The 21,245-nt window shown below is 56.0% G+C and overlaps 1 protein-coding gene across 1 annotated transcript in view; it reads right to left on the reverse strand.

The window, feature by feature from the left end:
• Nucleotides 1-595: 595 nt before the first annotated feature.
• The window catches only part of GLIS2 (GLIS family zinc finger 2), a 29,439-nt gene continuing 8,789 nt past the window's right edge, over nucleotides 596-21,245 (reverse strand). The window contains exons 2-7 of the mRNA XM_083413594.1: nucleotides 7,994-8,236; nucleotides 7,690-7,871; nucleotides 5,919-6,089; nucleotides 5,686-5,819; nucleotides 4,777-4,895; nucleotides 596-3,720 (exon numbers count right to left, since the gene is read on the reverse strand). Coding sequence (XP_083269720.1) covers nucleotides 2,951-3,720; nucleotides 4,777-4,895; nucleotides 5,686-5,819; nucleotides 5,919-6,089; nucleotides 7,690-7,871; nucleotides 7,994-8,162 — 1,545 coding nt within the window. The 5' untranslated portion in view covers nucleotides 8,163-8,236 and the 3' untranslated portion in view covers nucleotides 596-2,950. The remainder of the gene's footprint in view (nucleotides 3,721-4,776; nucleotides 4,896-5,685; nucleotides 5,820-5,918; nucleotides 6,090-7,689; nucleotides 7,872-7,993; nucleotides 8,237-21,245) is intronic.

The following is a 21,245-nucleotide window of genomic DNA, read 5'->3' on the forward strand; positions in this document are numbered from 1 at the left end:
CTTCTGTGTCAGGAAGCATCTTCCCATGCGCTCCTGGCCTTCCCTGAGGTCGGCAGAGGCAGGAAGCCATGTGCTGCTCCAGGAGGCAGGATCTGCTGTACCTTCAGTGCCAGAGTTTTGGTTTGGCTGAGCATGCAGAGCCCAGCTGTGTGTGTGTGTGTGTTGGTGTGCATTTGCATGGGCGTTCAATGTTGGAGTGCATTTGTGAGACTGTGTGCAGACCAGGGTTTCCCAAACGTGGGTCTCCGACAGTTGTGGGACTACAATTCCCATCATGCTTGGCTAGCAGCACAAGTGTTCAGGGATGATGGGAACTGTGGTCCAAAAACAGCCGGAGACCCACGTTTGGGAAACCCCTGGTCTGCACACAGACTCACAAATGCACTCCAACATTGAACGCCAGCTGTTTTGGACCACAGTTCCCATCATCCCGGACAACTTGTGCTGCTAGCCACGGATGATGGGAATTGTAGTCCCACAACTGCGGGAGACCCACGTTTGGGAAACCCTGGTGTGTGTACAGACGTCTATTTCGGTGTGGTTCCCGTCCTCCTGCCCCACCCTCCCCAGGAGACAGACAGCAGGCAGCGCCGGGCAAAGTGTCAAGATCCACTTTTATTATTTCCGTCATAGTAGCCATCCTCTTGTCGCAGAGGCCTGGGTCGTAGCTTATCTCTTCCTGTCGTCAACTACGCTAACAGTGATGGAGGCAAGAGGGGCGGGGCGAAATCCAACAGAAACTACAATCGAAAGGCACTTAGAAACGGCTTAAAATACTGGCGGCCTGGAGTGAGCGACAACAGACGACGGGGAAGGAAATGGACACGTTCACCGGCTCGCAGGCCTGGTCAGTCAGCAAGGCGTGCTGCGTCAGGATCAGGCCCCGGGGCGCGTGGGGCTCTGCGCATGTCTGGCCCTGTGCTCAGCCTTCTTCCACTGCGTGGCTGGGAGGCCAGCTCCCCTCGGCTGAGCGGCAGTGCGTGGTCCCAGGCGCCCCGTGCAGCGCTAGGAGGGCCTGGTACAGGGCCTCCCCCCTGCCAGCACCTGCGGGGGGGGGGGTGCGTCAGAAGAAGGGGCAGCAGCAGCAGGCCCAGGGAGCCTGCCTGTGTGGAAGCCCAGAGCAGGGGTCCCGCTGAAACAGCGGCGCAGAGAGAGGTATGTGGGGACCCCCTTGTATGGGGAGACCGGAGCGAAAAGCAGAGGGACCCCTCCAAATTGAGGAGGGCAGTCGAGGTGAAGCAGGCTCCTTCAGCAAAGAAGCGGGCGCTTGGGGGGAGAAGCAGGGGGCCTTCCTGCTGCTGCTGCTGCTGGGACTGGCGGCAAGGATGTCCCCCCCCCTTCAGAAACCAAGAAGCACAGACAGGAATAAGTGTGGCTTTCACAGCTGCCCCAGTCGGGGCTGGAGCAGTGCCCCATTTGCAGTGGGTCCCTCCAGCCTCTACAGAAGACCCCCTTCTGGCCCTGTGAGTCAGGCCCCTGCCCCAGCCTCAGCCAATGGGTGAGACTGGCGACCCTCAGGTCTTGCTCCTATTGACTCTTTTGCCAATAGGACAGGTTTGTGCTGCTAATATTGGCCCCATCCCACTGCCAGACCCAATTGGGGACTGCGTGGCCTCCTGCCCCCCCCCCCCCACAAAGCAGGTATATTGCCTGAGCAATCCTTGCAACAGCCCTGTTGGGTGGGGCAGTTTGATGACAGACCCATTCTGCAGGTGGAGACGGGGGCATTAAAGGACGCGGCAGCCTTTGCTGCAGGTGAGATGCAGCATCCATCTCTCCTGGCCTCTGCTCTTCTCCCCTGCATTGGTGCCCGGTCCTGATCCTCAGATCCTGGGGCCTTCCCAATCCCTCCTGTCTCCAAGGGGGGGAGGGGGCTCCCTGGACCCCTTGCCTTGGGGGCAAGCTGTGCCTCCAGAGGGCTTTTCCTGGAGGAAACACAGACCAGCCAACCTCCCTGCTCCTTCTGGGCCCCATCTATCGACACGGATCTTGGCCAGAGGAAATTGATGGGAGAGATGTCCTTGCCTGCTGGGGGGGGGCAGGGGCTGTCTTTCGGGTGGGAGAAGAACCAAGGAAGGCTTGTCAGCTGCTGTTCCCACGCAAGGCCATCCCAGGCCGGGAGATTTGCAGGTCAGCTTTGAAACGTCCGGAACGGCTAATAGGGGGAAGTGAATATTTCAGTTCCTCCACGTCAGTTGGGGGGGGGAGGCAGAAGAAGGGCTGGTGAGCGGCACAGCCGTTGGGTGTGCCTTGTCAGTTGGGGGGCTGGGCCAGGGAAAGGCCTGGCTGCTTTTGTTCAGTAAGAGAGATGGAGGCAGCTCAACCCTGGGGGACGGGGAGCTCCTCAAATCTCAGCTGGGTGGGGGCTCTCCTTCCCTGAACAGCAGCCAAGTGCTGGAAGCGGAAGACCCCCGAGCCAACAGGCACAGAGGGGAGGCCAGTAGACCAGGGGGGGTGTGGAGGGGGTGGCAGCAGAGAAGCCAGCATGTCGGGGGGCGCTAAGAGGCGCTCTGGCGTGAGATGGAGAGAGAAAGAGCCAGCGCCCTCCTTTTCTGTATGCAGAGAGGGCGAAGGCCCTGGACCCGCTGCAGGGACCCCAAGGGGTCCTCTAGACCACCCCCGCAATGCCTGTGTGGAGGTAGCTGGGGGGCAGAAGGGGGAGTCACGGCTGCTGCTCAGGGAAATGCTGCTTATTGCTTTGTTCAGGAGAGCCAGGCTCCTCCGTCGTGGGTGTCCAGGAAGCCGAGGGGATTGGCCGGCCCCAGCAGCCATAGCGGGGTGGGGGGAAGAGATGGGGTGTGTGTGTGTCTGGTGGGTGGGTGGGGGAAGAGAGGGGGGCACCTTTCGGTGCAGGCCAGAAGCAATTCCAGGGCTGCCTGGGGTCCTCTGCTGGCCACGGCCGGTCCCAGATTCCCCCCACCCCATCCACGGTGTGGGTCGCCACCCCCCTTCAGTTCACCACGGCCTGCTTTAGCAACACGGAGCCTGTGGGGATCACCACCCAGCCGGGGGGCAGGCCGTCCGAGCTGCCCGCCGAGTTCATGCCGGTGGAGAGGTCTAGGGCACCCCCCGCAGGCAGCAGCGAGAGGCCCTCTGCGCCCCCCCGGCCCCGCTCAGTCCTCCCGCTGGCTTCCTTGCAGCTCTGCGGCGCCCCCTGCCCACCCCCGCCGCCTTTGCCGGGCCGCGCTGCGCTCCTCTCGGGCAGGGCCTTGGCGGAGGCGGCCCCCGCCAGCAAGGAGACGACGGGCAGCCCCAGGCTGCTGGCAGCGAAGGGCGAGGCGAGGAGGGGGTTCTTGGCCAGGTTGAGGGGCGCCAGGACGGGGCTGTGGAGGCCGGCCAGCCCCCCGCAGGCCAGGGCGCTGAGGTCCAGTGGGGCGGGGGCCAGCGGGAGGGGCAGGCCGTGGCTGCCGAAGAGGGCGGCGGGGTTGGGGATGATGATCTGCGCCCCATTGAGGTAAGGCACGTCCGCGGGGGCCGCCAGGGAGGGCTTGGGGGCCGGCTGCAGCTGCAGCAGCTCCTGCTGCTCATGCGAGATGAAGTGGCCGTGCGCCTTGATGTGCTTGCGCAGGGAGCTGGGGTCGGTGTAGCGCTTGTGGCAGCCGGGCATCTTGCAGTAGTAGGGCTTGTCCACGTAGTGCGTGCGGGTGTGCTTGAAGCGGTCGCTCGAGTTGGAGTAGCGCTTGCTGCAGCCTTCGTAGGGGCAGATGTAGGGCTTCTCGCCTGCGGGGGGAGGAGGGACACACGGAATAGTAAGGGAAAGGCCTCCTTGAAAACAGCAGTCGAAATTTGCACCTGCTGTCGGCCTCTGGAGCACAACTGAAGGTGCCAGGATGGAGCTTGGCGAGGCCATCGTTTTGTGCCCCCTTCATCCTTCAATAGATGCCCAGAAGGCACTCTAAACTAGAGCTTTCCAAACTGTGTGTTGTGACATGTTAGTGTGTTGGTTGCAGAGTTTAGGTGTGTCACACTAACGCTCCTCACACTCCTCCCAGGGCTGGAAAGGGGTTTAACCTCCAGTTTTCTAGTACAGTCAAACCTCAGATGTCAGACATAATCCGTTCCAGAAGCCCGTTCAACTTCCGAGACGCAACTTATTGTACTCATCTATTTGGGTTCCAAAAAAAGCATTTACTTCCAGGTTTTCGGCGTTCGGGAGCCGAAACATTCCAAAACGGAGCTGTTCGAGAACCAAGGTTTGACTGTAAAACTGAATTGCTGTGCCGCAAAATGATGCACGTCTACAAAGCGTGTCACCAACATTAAAAGTCTGGAAAGCTCTGCTCCAAACTGTGGCACACTCCAAACTATAGATGGCAGACTCTAGTTGACAGCCACCAGCATCTCAGATTCTCCCAAGGAAAGAGGGCAGGGAGACTTGGAAGTCAGAGGTTTAGGAACATAATTCTGCATTGCAGGAGGTTGGCCTAGATGGGGGTCCCGCCCCCTGCCTCACTTCTAGGATTCTATAGGAACATGAGAGTAGGGCTCTTCTCCCAGTGGCCACCCAGGTGCCTGTGGGAAGCCAGCAATCCGGATTGGAGCAAGAGAGCAACTCTCCCCTCCTGTGGTTTCCAGCAACTGATATTCAGAAGCATAGTTGCTGCAGCTCATAGTCTTCCATAGCCCTCTCCTCCTCCGTGAACTTTCCCAATCTTCCTGGAAAGCTTTGTCGCCCGTCTGTCCCCTGCAAGGCAGCTGCTCTGCTCAGAAGGGACACCTGGATTCTGCCCGAGGGGCTTGCAAAAGTGCGCCCACCTCCCTGGCCTCAAGACTCACCTGTGTGGGAGCGGTTGTGGATCTTCAGGTTTTCCAGCCGAGAAAAGCTCTTGTTGCAGGTGGGGCAGCGGTGGGGCTTTTCATTGGTGTGCGTGCGGATGTGGATCAGCATCTTGTACCTGGGGAGGGAAGGAAGGAGCCCATCAAGATGGGGGGAGGAGGAGGAGGGGAGCAGAGACTTCTTCCCAGAGTGCTTTCAACAGGGGCAAAGAATCTGCAGCTGCCATGGTCACCCCGACTGTTGGCGCTGCAGACTGCTGGGGCGAGTCCAGAGCCAAACAAAGCAGGGAGGTGCCCCGGGCTTCCCACCCTCTGCTTGGCCACTCCCGAGGCTCCGTGTCCCTCCCCACAGCCAGAGGGCTGCCAGAGGGGAAGAGAGAGAGAGCGTCCTCTAAGCAGGAGGCCCCAAACCAAGGCGGCTTCCACCATTCTTTGGAAAGTTCCCAAAGGCTGTCCTGGAGGGAAGGGGCACTGCTGGCAGCAGCCTGGCCCTGGAGAGCCACCATCCAAGAACCACGGGGTTAATGAAGGGCTTTCCACCCCCAGCCCCATGCCAACCAAAATGGGCAGCCTGACTTGAAAATTCTCCCAAAGTCTTAAAGGGGAGCCTTGTGCTCTGCGCAAGCCAAGCGAATTTGGGGAGCTCAAACACGACGGATTTTGCTGCCCGCCCCTCTTCTGAGCCACGGGTAGCCAATGTGGTGCCCATCCGAGGCGTGGTCAGCCTGCAGCTCGCACCCGCGGCCAGTGATGCCAGAAGCTGCCTGGATGTCTGCTCAGCACAGCTCTACGGGAGATGCTGTTCTCTGCCTGCTGCGCATGGTCCCTGGGAAGCCTGCAGGCCCCTTGAGGCAGGATCAGGGCTCTCTCCCATTCCCCAGATGCCTGGGCAGTGAGCAGTTGGCTTACCTGGCATTGAAGCCCCTTCCGTGGCGAGCGCAGCCCTCCCAGTGGCAGCAGTAGCCGGCGTCCTTCTCCGGCTTCACATGGAAGTCGTTGACGTGGTCCACGAGGTCTTGCAGCAGGTCAAAGGGCTGGTTGCACTGGAGAAGGAAGGAGCAGAGGGGGGTGGGCTTCAGCCTCGACAGAGACCAGCAGGGCCCTGGAGGGAGAGGCGCCCCCACCCCAAAGGCACGGCTCACCTTTGACCACCGGCACACCAGCTGCTTCTGCATCTCTGGGGAGAGGCGCTTCTCTTTGGGGGCCCCCAGGAAGGCTGAGGCAGGCAGGTGCAAGGCACCCCCCGAGTTGAGGGGCAGGAAGAACTGGAAGGAGCTGCGGAGGCCATCGATGTAGCGCAGGGACTGGAGGTCCTGGGGGGACGAGAGGGGGGGCGGTTGGAAAGGAACAGAATGGTCCCCTGCATTTTTCTGGCAATGCAGAGGGCTTGATGGTCTGGCTCACAAAGCCTGGGAATGCTGGGATGGCAGTCAATGGATTGAGGAGGAATCCTGACAAGACAGAAGTACTGTTTTTGGGGGACAGGGGGCGGGCAGGTATGGAGGACTCCCTGGCCTGGTCCTGAATGGGGTAACTGTGCCCCTGAAGGACCAGGGGTGCAGCCTGGGAGTCATTTTGGACTCACAGCTGTCCATGGATGTGCAGGTCAATGATGTGTCCAGGGCAGCTGTGTACCAGCTCCATTTTGTATGCAGGATGAGACCCTACCTGTCCACAGACTGTCTCACCAGAGTGGTGCATGCTCTAGTTATCTCCCGCTTGGACTACTGCCATGCACTCTGCGTGGAGATACCTTTGAAGGTGACCCAGAAACTACAACTAATCCAGAATGCAGCAGTTAGACTGGTGACTGGGAGAGGCTGCCGAGACCGGTCCTGAAAGACCTACATTGGCTCCTAGTACGTTTCTGAGCACAATTCAAAGTATTGGTGCTGACCTTGAAAGCCCTAAATGGCCTCGGTCCAGTATACCTGAAGGGGCCCTACTGAAGGAGCGTCTCCACCCCCATCATTCTGCCCGGACACGGGGGTCCAGCTCTGAGTGCCTTCTGGCGGTTCCCTCCCTGCGAGAAGTGAGGTTACAGGGAACCAGGCAGAGGCCTTCTCGGTGGTGGCGCCCTCCCATCAGATGTCAAGGAAATAAACAACTAACTGAATTTTAGAAGACTTCTGAGGGCAGCCCTGTTTAGGGCAGTTTTTAATGTTTGATGTTTTACTGTGCTTGATGTTTTAATTGGTTGGAAGCTGCCCAGAGTGGCTGGGGAAACCCAGTCAGATGGGTGGCATATAAATATTTAAATATAACAACAATTACTTTACGTGACAGGTTGCAGGTTCCTATTTTGGCGAGGAATGGCAAAGGTGGGCAAGGCAGGAGGCTCCCCCTCCCCATCTATCCCATCTGCCCCTTGAGAGGATGCCCACCCACCCCTGCAGGAGACCCATAGAACTGCAGAGTTGGATGGGACCCCATGGGTCATCTAGCCCAACCCCCGACCTCCCAGCTCAGCCAGAGTCTGGCTTCCTCTCAGTGGGCTGGAGTTCCGCATGCTCTGGTCCTTGAGAGTTGCCTTGCCTCCCATTCAGCTGCCTCACTGGGTTGCTGCCAGGGAAGGTGCCAGAACATTTTTGCCACTCGGCTGCCACCCATGTAGTAATAATAATAATAAATAATAATAATAAATTTTATTTATACCCCGCCCTCCCCAGCCTAGACCAGGCTCAGGGCAGCTAACACCCAATATAAAAACAGATTGATTGACATACAACTTAAAAACAAGATTAAAATACAACATTAATGGTAACTCAAATCAAAAACTTTTTGGGAGATGAAAACGTCAAGTCTTCACCAAGGCTAACTATCCAGAGTGGTCCTACATGGGCCAGAATAGGGGACACATCCCTTGCGCAGGACCCTGGGGCACAGCAACCTCCTCTGCCCCCAGCAACTCACCCGCAGGGCGGAGGAGCTCACCAACTCCCCGCCACTTTGCCTGTCGGGGGAGAGCGAGGCGCGGCCCCCGCCGGGGGAGTCCAAGCCGGGAGGAGGAGGAGGCGAGAGGCTCAGGTCGATGGTGGGGGGCGAGGAGAAGCGGGTGTCCCTCTTGTCGTGGCATTTGGGGTGCAACTGGAGGCCTGCAAAGGAGGGGGAGAGATGCAATGAAGAAGCTCCTCCCTGCACCCCCCTGCCCCGCCCCAGTTCCACGACTCCAGCAGAGCCTCCCTTCGCATCCGCCCCCCACCCCTTGGCCACTCACCGTCGAGTGGGGAATGAGGCGAGTCGGGGCTGCTGTCCTCCCGGATCCGGAAGTCCTGGCGGAAGGATCGGGGCCTGGAGCCGCCCAGGGTCTGGTCGCCCTTGGCTTGTGCCGCCTGGAGCTTGGAGATGCTCAGCTTGAGGTCCAGCGGCTCGTCGAGGGAATGCATGGCGAGTGGCCAGGGAGGGGCCACTCTTGTCAATTGGGGAGCGGGGAGGAGGATGCTTCGAGGGGCTCCTCAACCTGGTGGTATATCAGAGAGAGAGAGAGAGAGAAAGGGAAAGGAGGGGACATTTTACCATATGTGGTGGGATTGTAATGAAATTTTAAAAAATTGGGAAATGATATACAATGAATTGAAGAAAATGTTCCATCTAACATTTGCTAAGAAACCTGAAGCATTTCTGTTAGGGATTGTAGGGAAAGACCCGCCAAGGAAGTTGAAAAATACCTTCATGTACGCGACAATGGCGGCGCAAGTCTTAATAGCACAAGGATGGAAGAATGAGGAAATCCCGACCAAAGAACTATGGCAAGAGAAACTGATGGACTATGCAGAACTGGCTAAACTGACATGCAAATTGCAAGACAAGGACAACTGTGACTTTAAAGATGAATGGGAACCTTTTACAAAGTATTTAAAGAAGCAACAAAGTGAACTGGACTCCTTGGCAGGCTTTGAATAAACACTCACAAACTCTTTATTGATAATAACTAGTCAAATAAATTAAGGATTTATACAATTTTGTAACATGCAGAGAATAGCATCTATAGAGAAACCAGAGATTGGAACTGAGGGAAGTCTGGGGGGGAGGGGAGGGGGTGTTTTATGGGGGGGGACTAAGGATGATACGTTGTAAGCTAATATGTTGTATTTAAATTCCTAATAAAAATATTTTCAAAAAGAGAGAGAGAAGCTGGAGCAGCTGCACCACTCTGGATCAGGCCCCGCCCTGCGCCAGCTGTTGCACTACAGGATGGTCCCGCTGGGCATCAGGAAAGGAAATGTGCAGATTGGACTCTCAGTGGAGGTTTTTAAAACCAATTATGTGGGAGAAAAGTAATGACAAACCTAGACAGCATCTTAAAAAGCAGAGACATCACCTTGCCAACAAAGGTCCGTATAGTAAAAGCTATGGTTTTCCCAGTAGGCATGTATGGAAGTGAGAGCTGGACCATAAAGAAGGCTGATCGCTGAAGAATTGACGCTTTTGAATTCTGGTGCTGGAAGAGACTCTTGAGAGTCCCATGGACTGCAAGAAGATCAAACGCATCCATTCTTAAGGAAATCAGCCCTGAGTGCTCACTGGAAGGACAGATCCTGAAGCTGAGGCTCTAATACTTTGGCCACCTCATGAGAAGAGAAGACTCCCTGGAAAAGACCCTGATGTTGGGAAAGATGGAGGGCGCAAGGAGAAGGGGACGACAGAGGATGAGATGGTTGGATAGTGTTCTCGAAGCTACCAGCATGAGTTTGACCAAACCCTGGGAGGCAGCGGAAGACAGGAGGGCCTGGCGTGCTCTGGTGTATGGGGTCACGAAGAGTCGGACACGACTAAACAACAACAATGTGGGTTTGTGGCTCCCCAGAACTGGCCAGCAGGGGGCAGCAGCTGCTCCAGGAAAGGCTGGCAGAGGGCATTGGTCACAGGGCTCCCCACCACCACCAGCAGAGAACAAAGTCGCTCTGCCCCTCCCCTCGAGGCTGGCAGATCAAAGAGTCACAAGGGAGGCTGCCTCCCTTGTCTTGCTCTGGGCCCCAAACTTCACTTCTTCCTTCCCTCCCAGGTTTTAAAAAAATGTCTGCAGAAAGACCTCGGCACAACCGGAGTGCATCTGCCCCATGCGGGCACCGGGAGATGTGATGGGTGCCTCCTTCGGGTCTGCAGACCTCCTGCCAGCTGCTCACCTGGGCAGGGCAAGGGGCGGGGGCTTTCGCTCCAGATCCTGCCTGGGACTTTCAGCAGACACAGCCAGAGCCCACCCCCACTGGTAACCAGCCACCCAAATTGTTTACTGGTGAGGCAAGGCTGGGGGGGGGGGGCGGTATCTCAGCCTCTCCCATCCAATTTCCCTGTAACAGTTTATCCACTCACACTTGCCATCTCTTGCCATCAATATCCATTTCAATTAGAACCGCAGGTTTCAAATTAAATAAGAAATGCTACTCTCATGGGTACTGGCAATGTGTGATTTGGGACGGCGGCAATTTTTAACCTCGACGTTTTCATTGCAGTAGGACTTGTATAGCACTTACTTAGGAAAGTGTACCATTACACATGTGCAGAGTGCCACTATCTCCTCCCGGGGGTGGGGAATCAATGATTTTCTGGAAAATTGGGATTGAAAAATTGGGAAACACATTTTACAGCCCAATTTTTATGTGGTTCCCCACCCCACAAGATGTGGCCTTCACATCTGTAGCCGCAGTTGTGCTTTTGGGCTGGGTGATGCAGAGGATTATTGACAGAAATACCCCCTCTGTAAATTCATGGGAGTGTAAATTGTATGTGGGGCAGGAAAAAGTGTGGAAATTTGGGAAATTTGGGAAGTGAGGGGGTCTGGTGGAATACTACTGCTTCATAGGTAAAGGTAAAGGGACCCCTGACCGTTAGGTCCAGTCGTGACCGACTCTGGGGTTTCGACACTCATCTCGCTTTATTGGCCGAGGGAGCTGGCATACAGCTTCCGTGTTATGTTGCCAGCATAACTAAGCCGCTTCTGGCAAACCAGAGCAGCGCACGGAAACGCCGTTTACCTTCCCACCGGAGTGGTACCTATTTATCTACTTGCACTTTGACGTGCTTTCGAACTGCTAGGTTGGCAGGAGCAGGCTCAGAGCAACGGGAGCTCACCCCGTTGTGGGGATTTGAACCACCGACCTTCTGATTGACAAGTCCTAGGCTCTGTGGTTTAACCCACAGCGCCACCCGCATCCCTGCTTCATAAAGGCAAGTTATTTCCATTAAATTGAGGTTCCAATAAACACCCCAATTCCACAAATTTACATTAATGCCATTTATCAATTAATCAAGGGCAAATAATCTGAGTTAGAAATAACAGTGTTGCCTTCAACATGGCGCTCAGGTGAATGCTCTGCGGGGTTAGGGTGCTCCCCCTCCTTCTTGCACCCCCTAAATCTGTGCCGGTTCCTGCTTGTGGGTCTCCCACCCCATTGGCCACTGGCCTCATCCCTCTTGCAGGTTCTCCCCTTGTCCTTCACCTGTGCTGGCTCTCCAGGTGTGGCTGGACAGGAGCTCCCATCAGCTCTGCCAAGGGCCAGAGATTACGCCCCACACCTGGGAGTGGGAGTCATGTTGGCTCTCCCTGCTTTGAAGGGGAGGGGGCTGCCTAAGGCCGGATGTTGTTAGACACTAACGTCCATCATCTTCATCACCATCTGACACCCTGAGAGTCCAAACACTGGGAGGTCCACACGTGCCTCCATCCCTGGCTTAGTCCAGATGCTTCTACTGAGACTTGTCCAGGAGACCTTCCTCACTGGGGACACAGGGCTAAAACCCACCTGGGATGCTCTTTTAGAAGGATGGAGGCTGCTCTGAAGGTCCCAGGGGCAGAATCTCCAAGAACATGGGTGGAAAGGGGGACTTCGGGGTGGGATTTGTTTATGAGTCCTGGCAGTCGGGGGCGTCTGCCTGCCCCTTCCCCTGCCCCTCCGTAGGCATCGGGGCCCCAATTCCACAGAAGTCACCAGCCCTCCTGCCTTCTCCAGCAGCTTGGCGAGAGGGAGGCGCTTTTTGGGGACATCCACCCAGAGGGGAAAGGGAGGGAAGTAGCGGGCGGCGGCAAGAAGGAAGCTGTCCTCCAGACCCCCCAGGATTTGTCGGACCCCGCCCTGCCCGTTCCTTGCCCGACGGCACGACCGGAGGAGAGGGAAGGCTCAGCTCGGACGGCTTGCTCAAGACCCGGCGCAGCGCATCTTCCTCGCAGCTCCGGGAACAAACTGAGCCCACGTCCAGGCCCCACGCCCCGTCCAGAAGCCCCGCCTCGCGGGGAGTTGGGTCACGGCACTCTGCGTATGCTCAGGGGCGCCCGCCTGCCTCGTCTTTTCCCTCCCGGAGGCACGGGACCGCAGGGTCCCCACCCCCTGCGTGACCCCGAGCTGCCTCTGCCTCGACGGGGACTCCGGCCAGGCTCGCTGGCCCGGCTGCCAAGTGCCCTGCGACGGGCTGGGCAGGGCTGCGGCTCGGTCTGTTTTCCTTCGGCTCCGGCCCCGCCTGCCTTCCCAGGCAGCCCGGGAACGCCCGGCCACTGCCGCCGCCAAGAGCGCATGAATGGAGAGGCGCAGGACGCGACGGGGCGCACGGGCAGCGAGCGCAAGGAAGCCAATGCGGCCACCGGAGGGTCGCTGGGGGTGGCGGGGCCGGGAGCCGGAGCCTTCCCCTCTCCAGCAAGCTCCAGGTGGCACCTGCTCCCTCGCCCACCCCCCCCCCCGGCTGGCGGAGGCCGCCTCCTGCCCTCCCTGCCTGGCTGGCACCGGGCCACGGCAGGCGGCAGCGGCTCAGACGCGCAGGAATGCGGCAGCGCCTCCCGCGGAGCCGGAGCACCGGGGGGGGGGGGCAGGCCCAGGCAGGAGCCCCCGCCGGGCCGACGCCTGCGAGGCAGAGGGGCCCCGACGGCCTAGGTGTGGGGGGGCGGCCCACCCGCGCGCTGGGAGGTCCGAGGCGACTGCATGAAAGCGCACCCTGCCCCCCCCCTCGCTGCCGGACTCTCCACCCTCGAAACAAAAGCGCCGTCGGCGGCGGAGTCGGCACACTTCTGGGCTAAGACATAATAATATTAATAATAATAATAATAATAATAATAATAATTTATATACCGCCCTATTCCCCGGGGGTTTCAGAGCGTATCACAAAATAAAATCAAAATATAAAACCACAAAAGACATAATCAAAATTAAAGCAACAGAATAACTCCCCCCCCACCACCACACTTTAAAATGGCACAGAATCCTAGAATTGTGATGGAAAGGTCCCCAGAGGGTAATTTAGTCAAACTCCACTATTATATGATTGTATGAATTCCCTGCGGTGAAGGAATCTCTGCTCAAGGGTCCCTGACAGGTGGGCATCCAACCTCTGCTTAATAATAATAATAAAATTTATTCATACCCCGCCCTCCCCGGCCAGAGTCACGCTCAGGGCAGCTAACACCAATAAAATCACAGTAAAAGCATAAGGGGGGGGGGGATAATTTAAAATACATACACTTCAGGTTACATACGCTTCAGGTTACAGACTCCACTAACCCAGAAATAGTGCTTCAGGTTAAGAACTTTGCTTCAGGATGAGAACAGAAATCGTGCTCCGGCGGCGCGGCGGCGGCAGCAGGAGGCCCCATTAGCTAAAGTGGTGCCTCAGGTTAAGAACAGACCTCCAGAACGAATTAAGTACCGTACTTAACCCGAGGTACCATTGTACAGGTTGAAATGCAATTTAAAATGCTGCCTCATTTTACAAACCACCAAGGAAGGAGAGGTCATCACCTTCTGACATGAGAGAATCCTAGAATGGTAGCTGGAGGGTTCTCCAAGAGTCATCTAGTCCACCCCCTGCAATGCGGGAATTTAAACTAAAGCATCCATGACAGATGGCCAGCCCACCTCTGCGTCAAAACCTCCCGGGGAGGAGATGGACCCTTGCTCTGAGGCTGAGCCCTTCTGCCAGCTGCCACCAACCCAGCTGAACTGAAGGAGTGCAAGCTGCCCTCCCCACGCCCTCCATGGGGTTCTGCGGATGGGAAGCGCCTTGGGGCAGGGACCCTCTCTCTGGGCTCACCCCGCCAGGGCCCAGGAGCTGCCAGGTCAGTATGGGCCAGGTTCAAGTATCTCTTAACAGCTTGGGACCAGTTTACCCTGCAAGATCACCTTAACCCAGGGGTCAGCAAAAGTTTTCAGCAGGGGGCTGGTTCACTGTCCTTCAGACTTTGTGGGGGGCCAGACTATTCTTTTGGGGGGATGAACAAATTCCTATGCCCCACAAATAACCCAGAGATGCATTTTAAATAAAAGGACACTTTCTACTCGTGTAAAAACACGCTGATTCCTGGACTGTCCATGGGCCAGATTGAGAAGGTGATTGGGCCAGATCCAGCCCGTAGGCCTTAGTTTGCCTACCCCTGCCTTAACCCATAGAAGGCCACTAGGCCGCTTTGATTGGCAGAATTGGCTACAGGTGCCACTTGCCAGTTTCACAATTATAACAACCCCTTCACTTGGTGTGGAGGTGCCTGAACTTTGGAACTCCCTGCTGATTGATATGCTGTACCATTTTCAGCACCAGCTAAAAACATTGTTTAGATAAGCCCAGGTGTTTAGAAATGCTAGTGTGAATTTTAATCTGATTTAATAGATTTCGAAGTAATTTTTTTTAAAAAAGCAACCCACAACTTTATTGTTTTATGTAAACTTTATAAATAAATAAATAAAACGCAGCAAAACTAGTTTTCCCATTTCAGGAATCAAGAGGACAAAAACTTTTTAAAAGAATGGGAGAAGTTTATAATTTACTTAGGAGACCACTGTAAGCAGATGAAAACATTAGCAGGATTTTAATTTCACTTGTAATGTAACAAACATAGATTAATATGGAGGGATATAAAATATAGAGTATGCAATAATATGCAGCTGAAAATGTTGACAATAGGACCCACGGAGTCTCGAGATTCAGAGAATTCTGAATTCTCTAATTCAGAATTTATAAATTTATATCTGTAAAATCAAATAAAAATGATTTCAAAAAACAAACACACTATTTTCCCTGGGTTTTCCCTGTACTGGTCTTATGTTTTAAATTTCTTGTCTCATGCTGCTTTACAATACAACTTTACTCCTTTCCCACAGCGTTTGTGTCCTTGAGGAGAACTGTGTCGAAGGAGGAGGCCAGAGGCAAATTCATGATTTGATATAAAAACAGGAGGGGTTTGGTGCCCCCAGCCCCCAACCAGGGCTTGGGGCCAGAAGGCGGGGGATACCAACCAAGAGAGCTGGGGGGGGGGGAGGCCCTCCAGCCTCTTGTGGTGGGGCTCATCCGGGACAGCAGAGGAAGGTCGCAAGCAGGCCAGGCAGCTAGACTTTGCTCACATCCACAGCTCTAGGGGACCTTGGGGTTTCAAAGGTCAGCAGCCAAAATTAGGTGCTCTCCGCTGCTCATGCGCCGTTCTAAACCATCGTTGTGGTGTCTCCTGCAGCACACCTGAGGCTCCGCACCCAGTCATGCTCCCCCAAATCCGCCTAAATTCCAGGCTAAAGAAAAGAGGAGACAGGAGAGCCACTTTCAAATATCTGAAGATGGAGCAAGCTTGTTTTCTCCTGCTCCAGAGGGTAGGACTCGAACCAGGGGCTTCAAGTGGCAAGGGACGAGGTTCCGACTAAGCATCAGGAAGAAGTTTCTGAAAAGCCAGAGCCGCTCGACAGGGAAGCAGAATCCCTTAGGCAAACTCAGCCTTCCAGATGTTTTGGGACTACAACTCCCATCAGCCCTAGCTAACAGGACCCAGTGGTCAGGGATGATGGGAATTGTAGTCTCAAAACATCTGGAGGGCCGGAGTTTTCCTATGCCAGCCCTTAGGAGATGGTGGACTCTCCTTCCTTGGAGGTTTCTAAGCAGAGGTGGGATGGCCACCTGTCAGGGATGCTTTAGCAGAGATTCCTGCATTGGAGGGGGTTGGAATGGATGACCTTGGGGGGTCCCTTCCAACTTGATTCTATTATTCTAGTCCTAAGGCTTAAGGCAGTACTACACCACTTTGACAGTAAGGAAGAGTGCTGGGAACTAAAGGGGTGATGTAAACCAGGGGTCAGCAAACTTTTCCAGCAGGGGGCCAGTCCAATATCCCTCAGACCTTGTCAGGGGCCAGACTATGTTTTAGGGGGGGAATGAACGAATAACCCAGAGATGCATTTTAAATAAAAGGACACATTCTACTCGTGTAAAAACATGCTGATTTCCGGATTGCCTGCGGGCCGGATTGAGAAGGTGATTGGGCCAGATCTGGCCCCCGGGCCTTAGTTTGCCTACCCATGGTGTAAGCTGTATCTCTGTGAGATCCGTCCCCTTAGCAAACTACTGTTCCCAGCATTCTCCCCGACTGCTAGAGCAGCGCAAGGGGAGGTGGATGTCGTCCCAGGAGGGCCCCTCCCTCCCCCTACTCCCCACCCCAGAGAGGGGCCTGCTGGGGACTCTGCCTGGAAGGAGCAGCTGGCAGGAGGCAGCTCTGGCTGGCTGGGGCCAAGCGTGGTGGCGCCCCTCCCAGCCGGAAGAGGCCTTTCCTCTCCCTCCCCGCCATGTGTCAGCTGGAGGGGTCGCACAGCTGCAAGAGGAATCCATTAGAAAGGAGGCGAGGAGGGCGGAAGCGGGTGGGGAGCTGCTGCTGCAGCAATAGCAAGGAGAGGGGAGCCCCCTCCCTCCCCAAAGGCTGCTCCACTTCCCTGCTTAATTGCATGCAGCCAAGGGAGGGAGGCAGGATCCTTGGCAGAGGCCCAGGCGACTGCAGGCCCTATAGGAAGACACCCCCCCCCCCAGGGTGCCCCTCGCTGACCCCTCCTGGAAGCAGGCTGGGGGGCAGCAAGTCTGTGCCTGAAATAAGAAGGGGTCCAGAGGGCAAGGAGGGCCCCGTCTGGCTCCTTGGCTTTCCCCCCAAGAGCGGAGAATTGGAGCCTCGCCTCTTCCATAGACAGGTCAGAGCTCCGCTGGCCACAGGAAGCCTCTGGGACCCTCTCCTTCGGCCAGAGTTACTTATTTATTTGATAGGGGGACATTTCTCCTCCTCAGCCTCTCTCTCGAAAACGCCCCAGGGCAGCTCGGGCCAGAAAAAACAAGCCGGAGTGAAAACAATTCCTCTACACAGAGGGAGTGCAGCTCAGTTTCCCTTGTTACATAAGCAGCAAAGCAGATGCAGAGGCATCTCAGCAGCCGCCTAATTCTGCCACACCTGGCTCTGTGTCCCACCAGGTCCTACTCAGAGGAGATGCAGTGAAATGGATGAAGCCACGTTGGCCCCGTCCCTTGGCCTCCTCCACTGAGCCTCCCTCCCTTCTCAGGCGCTGGGAGAAGCAGCCCCCTTGGCTGAAAGAGCCCCTGAGCCATTGATTTATATATTGCATTCATAGCCCACCTCCAAGGATACAATCAAAGAATTGTCCGAAGGGACCCCAAGGATCATCTAGTCCAACCCGCTGCAATGCAGGGATATGCAGCTGTCCCGTATGGGGATAGATGCTAGTAATAAAACTGGCAGCACCTTTGCAAAGCTAAGCAGGGTCAGGTATGGTTTCAGATTGGATGGGAGACGGAGTGTTGAGTTTATCACAGGGGGTTGGACTAGATTGCCCCTGGGGTTCCTTCTAACACTAACATTCGAGGATTCAGAAAACCTACAACCTTGGCCTCATGAGCACCATGATTTTAACCAGCTGAGCTATCCAGGAGCTCAAATATTCCCCTCCTCACCTAATCCCCACAAAAGCCCCTGGGAGGCAGTGATTGCCCCCCCCCCACAAGGTCACACCCGGTGAGGTTCATGACTGAGTGGGTAGATTCAAACCCTAGTCTCTCCCAGGTCCTAGTCCGACACTCCAACCACTACACCACACTCCCCTTGCCTAGCCCTGACCTTCCCCATCACAAACCCCACTACACCCGACAGCAGGAACTACAACTAATCCAGAATGCGGCAGCTAGGCTGGGGACTGGGAGTGGCCACCAAGACCACATAACACCGGTCTTGAAAGACCAACATTGACTCCCAGTACGTTTCAGGGCACAATTCAAAGTGTTGGTGCTGACCTTGAAAGCCCTAAACGGCCTCGGTCCAGTATATCTGAAGGAGCATCTCCACCTCCATCATTCTACCCAGACATTGAGGTCCAGTGCCAAGGGCCTTCTGGTGGTTCCCTCACTGCGAGAGGCCAAGTTACAGGGAACCGGGGAGAGGGCCTTCTCGGTGTTGGCACCTGCCCTGTGGAATGCCCTCCCATCAGATGTCAAGGAAATAAACAACTATCTGAATTTTAGAAGACTTCTGAAGGCAGCCCTGTTTAGGGAAGTTTTTAATGTTTAATAGATTATTGCATTTTAATATTATGTTGAAACCGCCCAGAGTGGCTGGGGAAACTCAGCCAGATGGGCGGGGTATAATTAATAAATTATTATTATTATTATAGCAGAAGCCCCTCCAGGAGGCTTTGCTCAGACGGTCCCCTGGACCTGTCCCTGCGCTCACCCCTTAGCCCAGGAACCAGCTCCTCCTTGACAACCAGGCCCACCCAGCCCCCTCCACTTACTGCCCAATATCTCCCCCCACCGCAATTCAAAGGGATTGTGGCCTGTGCCCCACACAGGAGGGGAAAGAAAGTTCAGCTGGGGATCAAGCCCAATCCCCTCACTTCCCTCTCGCCAGAAGAGCCAAGTGAGGGGGGAGAGACGCCCACAGCTGTCAGGTCACCAGGGGGTCTGCAAATGCCCCCCCCCCCATTTCCACAAGGCTGTTTGCTGGGGAAGGAAAGCTGGCAGCCCCAGAGGCTCTGTTCCCCCATTGCAAGGGGGAGGGCAGAGAGGGAGGCTTCAAGGCAGCAAAGAAATGTAGGCAGGTCTGCAAGAGGGCCCCACATCTGCCTCTGATTCTGGGGCCAGGCAGGAGCTGGGCGGAGGGGGGACGTCTGCCCCACCCTGGCAGAGCCTTGCAGAGTCTCTCAGGAATGAGCCAGGGTGCAGCTGCCACCGAGGTGCGAAGCAAGCCCCGAGTCTCCCAGCCCCCCCCCAAAAGCCAGTGGATTCCTGAGCTGCTCCAGGGAGCCAGCTGGGGTGGGGCGCTTTGGAGGCAAAGCCTCTCTGGGAAGCAGAGGCTGCCAAACCAAACTGGCCCCCAGCACAACATTCCTGGGAACAAACCTCCCAGCCTGGAATCCAGAGGAACTGGAAGGGTGAGGGCCACCTCTCTCGACTTCCAGGGGGGGCGCGCAGGCAGCCCCCACCCTGGGGCCAAAGACGGGGGGGGGAGGGAGGAGAAGAGGGAGGAGGAGGAGGAGAGGTTCCTGGCTTGCGGAAAAATGGGAGGCTGCCTCCATCTCTGCAGCTTGTGTGACGACGCCCCTCCAGTGCTGGCCGGCAGCTGCCCCTCCTTCTCCAGACAGAGGCTGGAATGCTCTCCTTGACCCAGAAGGACCCACAGCCTCCCAGACACGGGCTCCTCTGGGCCTCCCCCCCCCCCAATCGCTCCAGGGATTGGACTGCTGGGTCAGGGCCTGCCTGGGAGACAGCTGGGGGCTCTGGATGGGAAACTTTGAGGCTCAGGGCTGCTGCCCCTCCTCCTGCAGCCCCCCCCCCCGACTGGAACAGGAAATGTGCCTGATGAACAGACCCAACACACCCTGCTCTCCATCCCCCCCCCCTTCAAGCCACTTCCATCCTGTCCTGACTCATATCAATCGCAGCCAGGCAAGAGCTGGATGTGGTCAGGGAGCTGCCAGGAGCTTCTGCTCCGCCAAAGAACACAATCCTTTCTTTCTCCCTCGCCTGTGGCGAGTGCGAATCTCTTCCAAGTGAGCAGGCAGAGGAGCTTCCCTCCCCCCCCCCACACACACTAGGAGGAGCACTGGTGCAACCTCCTGCATGCTCTCGTGGTTCTCAGACCTGGTGCCTGACCTCCAGCTGAGACCACATAACACTGGTCCTGAGAGACCTACATCGGCTCTCAGGATGTTTCCGAGCACAATTCAAAGTGTTGGTGTTGACCTTTAAAGCCCTAAACGGCCTTGGCTCAGTAGACCTGAAGGAGCGTCTCCACCCCCAACATTCAGCCTGGACACTGAGGTCCAGCTCCGAGGGCCTTCTGGCAGTCCCCTCCCTGCGAGAAGTGAAGCAACACGGAACCAGGCAGAGGGCCTTCTCAGTGGTGGCGCCCACCCTGTGGAATGTCTTTCCATCAGATGTCAAGGAAACAACTATCTGATTTGTAGAAGACATCTGAAGGCAACCCTGTTTAGGGAAGTTTTTAATGTTTAACAGACCACTGCATTTTAATATTTTGTTGGAAGCCGCCCAGAGTGGCTGGGGAAACCCAGCCAGATGGGCGAGGTATAAATTATTATTATTATTATTATTATTATTATTATTATTATTATTATTAGTGCCCATTCCTAGAAGACACTCCCTGGCCCTCCCATCAGCTGGTCTTCCTTGAGGTAGCATCTACCTGGGACACCGACATGTGACACACGCAGCATGAGGCCAAGCTGAAAGTTCAGCCATCCCTATCCGCTTCCTTCATGGCAGATGGGCAGCCACCTTTGCCCACCAGAGCAAAAAGTCGGCTTCTGAATGCTGTTTGCTGGGTGCTGCAAGTGAGGAGCAGGGAAAAGAGATTGCTCTGCCATCCCGATTGCTTCTCAGCTCCGGGGAGGGGAACACTATTGGGGACAAGGAGCCACAATGGCTCTGGAGGCAGCAAGCAGTGTCAGAAACTCGGATGCATGAGATAGGCGCAAAAGGGCTCCTTAAACCAGGGTTATGGTCGCCAAAGCGGAATGTCTAGTTGCCATCTGGGGACCAAATGGCTCGGTTCCCAAAATTTGTTCTGATCATGCAGATAAAATGCGCTGTTGATGGGTAAAAACAGTCCCGACCCAAGGATCCCCAGGCAGGAACCTCCAGAGGGTGGAGACGCCAGGCACCTGGGTATATTCACTTGGTCGCAGGTGGCTGATAGCCAGGTGCAAAATGGACCTCTGGCGCCTGGCGAATTTTGAGCCCTGGGAGCAAGGCTTCTGAATCGCAGTTGCTGGAATCTGCAGGAGGGGAAGGGGCTCTGAGGCTCAGTCCCTGCTTGGGGGGCTTCGCTTCGCAGTGTCTCACTGCCAGCGTTCGAAATCCGCCAGGCATATTTTGCACCTGGCTGTCACCCTGGTTTAAGGAGCCATTTGGAGCCTAGCTTACGGTATATACCTGAGTTTCTAACCTGCTTGTTGGCCTCCCAGAGAACAGGACACTGGTCTAGCTGGGTCCCCGGAGCTTGATCCAGCAGCAGCCAGGCTCTTTTGACTTTTGTACGTTTGAATGTCTTCCCACAACAGGGAAGAGCAAAGGACTGGCCTTCTTCTGCATCCCCAGAGGCCCCTCTGCACCAGCCCCCTTAATTCCAGACCTGAAGACGGGGCCTTGGTGTGGGCAGACCAGACCCAAGCAGAACAGGCTGCTAGTAGACCTGAAGGAGCGTCTCCACCCCCATCGTTCTG

This window comes from Podarcis tiliguerta (assembly GCF_965153285.1).
Source record: "Podarcis tiliguerta genome assembly, chromosome: 14".
Taxonomy (NCBI): domain Eukaryota; kingdom Metazoa; phylum Chordata; class Lepidosauria; order Squamata; family Lacertidae; genus Podarcis; species Podarcis tiliguerta.